Raw genomic sequence first — 2,799 nt, forward strand, 5'->3', positions numbered from 1 at the left:
GCCCCGAGGCAGGGGGACCCGGGCGCGCGGGGCAAAGCCACTACAGGGGGCAACAAAGCAAGAAAAGTCCCGTCCGCCCACCCCACCCTGCCAGTGCAGTAGCTGGAGGGTTTGCTCCCCCTCCCCGGGGCAGCAGAGCTTGCTCAGCACAAAGCCAGAAAAGCACCCGGGTCTCAGGTGAGTTCAGCTCCTGGCTAGAGAACCGCTGGGGGCCTGCGGCCAGACGAGGGTCCCCGGGCTGTCCCAGGTTGGGAACAGAGGCGTTGGCTGTCCCTGTGCCCCCCCAGCCGCCCCCCGCTGTTACCTTTGCAGATGGGCAGGGGTCCGCTCCAGTGGGAGGGCTGGCCCAGGATGCACTTGATGGTAACCTCCCCCATGAGTTCAAAGCCCTCATAGCACATGAAGGTCAGGGACTCTCCTGGCAAGTAGAGGCGCTTGTAGAGTATTTGGTAGCCGTTTTCCGGCAGTCCTGGATTATCGCAGGCCAGCGACTCCTCGGCTGAAAGGGAACACATCCCGGGGTGAGCCCCAGGGCTTGGGCTGCCAAGGGAGAGAAGGAGCCCAGGAGGCAGAGGAGAAGCACCCACGATCTCACCCTGTCCCTCTTTCAGGTAGCCCAAAGCTCTGCACCACCCCACGCGGCTGGGGGAGGTCTCAGCTGCGGGAAAGGGCTTCCCGGGCCCCCCAGAGCAGAGGAGCTGAGCTGCGGGAGAGCAGCAGAAACTGCCCGAACTTACAGACGCAGTGCGGGAGCCGCGAGGTCCAGATGGGCGTCCCCGTCTCGCGGCTGTAGCAGGTCAGCAGCGAGCTGCCCTACCTCCCCCGGGTCCGTGCAGTACATAACTGGGGAACAGAGGCCGACTGAGTGGGGAGCCCCGGCACGGCAGCGGGCACCAGCAGCCGTTGCAAATTGGTGTGGGATGCAATGGGGACAGCAGCACATTGCTCGGGGCACTTACTCTTTTCGCAGAAGGGGGGGTCGCTGCTCCAGCTGAGGTCCCACTGGCAGGTGAGGGTGTCGCTCCCCACGATGTCGTAGCCCGGGTCGCACTGGTAGGTGATCTTGGCCCCTCTCACCAGCTCTGTGTGCGATGTGGTCTTCCAGCCGTTCTGGATCTCGGGTAGGTCGGAGCAGGAGTCGTTGCGGGACACCTCTGCAGCCAAGAGAGATGCTGGCCCTCACCCACCGAGCGGGACCCCGCGGCACAGCCCTCCTCGGAGCCGCTGTACAGGGACACACAGCTCTTGGCCACATGCCTGTCCCTCCCCGAGAGCTCTCCAGCCCCATGCACCACAAATGGCACAGCCACGGCCGGGTGGCATCCCCAGGGCAGAGGGAAGGGGCAGCGGGGCAGCAGTGGGTAACGGGGGCTCTTTGAAGCCCCCCCAGCCCTGACCCTCAAAGCAGGCGGAGGGCTGTGCTGATGAAAACAGGGCAGTGTCTTTGCTGGGGTCAGGGCAAAAGGAACAACCTGGGCACACCAGGCTCAGCTCTGGCACAGGAGGAGCAGTGCCGATGCCGATGCCATGGACATGGCATGGCTGGTTTGCTCTGGCGAGGGGTTTCTGCCCTGCTCTCGCCAGCCCCATGCCCATGCTGGCCGAGCGCCGTGCCCGCGGCTCAGCCTGGCCGCGTGTGCTGCAGTGCACCGAGGAGGGGACCTGCAGCCTTGCAGGTGATCTGCATTGCAGCTTGCTCTCTGTTTGTCGTAACCGGGGCTGTCAGCAGTGGAAAGAAAACATGCTTGGAAGAAGCCTGCCAGGGGAAGACAGGCAGGGGGAGAGGCAGGCAGCGAGCCCACAGGCAGCCGTGGGGAAGAAGCACCCTTCCCAGTCCTTGTCCCTTCCTTGGGCGTCAGCCGCCCTGGTCTGGCAGACGTGGTGGCACCAAAGGACGATGCGAGCAGACATCTCCAGATGTAGTCTAAGCCTCTCCAGAGCAAGGACCCATGAACTGGGAACATCCACCTCGGGAGTCCACCCTGGACTGGCTTCAGTGGCCTCTCCTAGGAGCATGCCTTGCTGCAGTGCCTCAGTGCCATCAGCCTCATGCCTGGCAGCGTGTGTGTGTGGGGGATCCTACACCCCTATTTTCAGCCATTTGCCTCCCTGTTCTGCTCCACAGTTGCACCGGGCCAGACCAGGACTAACAGGGACAAAAATGCCACTGCCTTCTTGCCAGCCTGGAAGAGGGGTGACATAGGGGGACACCCCAGAACTGACTGACCCAGAGACCTGCAGTGGGGCTGGGGGTTTCTGCAGGAGTTTGGTGGGATGTGGAGTGCTGGTGTCACATCAATTCTCCCTGCTTCCAAAGCTGGCTCCTGGATTACCTGGTCTGGTGGCATGTCACGGTCCCCACCTGCCCTGCAGTGGCAAGGCAGGGGACACAGCCAGCGCCCCACTCTCCCTACCTATGTAGTTCATGATGAATCCTTGCCCCTTCCCGAAGATGAGCCCAGCAGGGTCCGAGTGGAACTGGATGGTGAGGTCAGGGCTGGAGGAGTAGAGCTTCTGGGGACCACTGCTGCCGACGTACTGCCCCAGGATGCGGGCAGTGAGCTCGTCCCCATCATAAATGGTGAGGATGTCACTGTTGGTGAGGTTCAGGCTGGAAAGGAGAGCTTGGCTAGAGAGCAGCTTGGGCAGGGAGCCCCGGTGGGACACGACGGTGCTGGGCTCAAGGGGCAGCAAGGTGACCGCCTGCCCTGGCACTGCAGTGAAGCTGCTTCATGGCCCATCCCCATCACTGTCCCCATCCCTGCCCCATCCCCATCACTGTCCCCATCCCCATCCCTC

At 63.2% G+C, this 2,799-nt stretch overlaps 1 protein-coding gene across 1 annotated transcript in view; it reads right to left on the bottom strand.

Moving 5' to 3' along the window:
- Positions 1-2,799, bottom strand: part of LOC104132035 (seizure 6-like protein) — a 66,765-nt gene that overhangs the window by 1,261 nt on the left and 62,705 nt on the right. Inside the window, 5 exon segments of the mRNA XM_035900735.1 lie at positions 151-499; positions 738-814; positions 816-843; positions 960-1,154; positions 2,415-2,611. Of these exon segments, the coding sequence (XP_035756628.1) occupies positions 151-499; positions 738-814; positions 816-843; positions 960-1,154; positions 2,415-2,611 (846 nt within the window).

Source organism: Egretta garzetta, unplaced genomic scaffold, assembly GCF_000687185.1.
Source record: "Egretta garzetta isolate BGI_Z169 unplaced genomic scaffold, ASM68718v1 scaffold558, whole genome shotgun sequence".
NCBI lineage: Eukaryota > Metazoa > Chordata > Aves > Pelecaniformes > Ardeidae > Egretta > Egretta garzetta.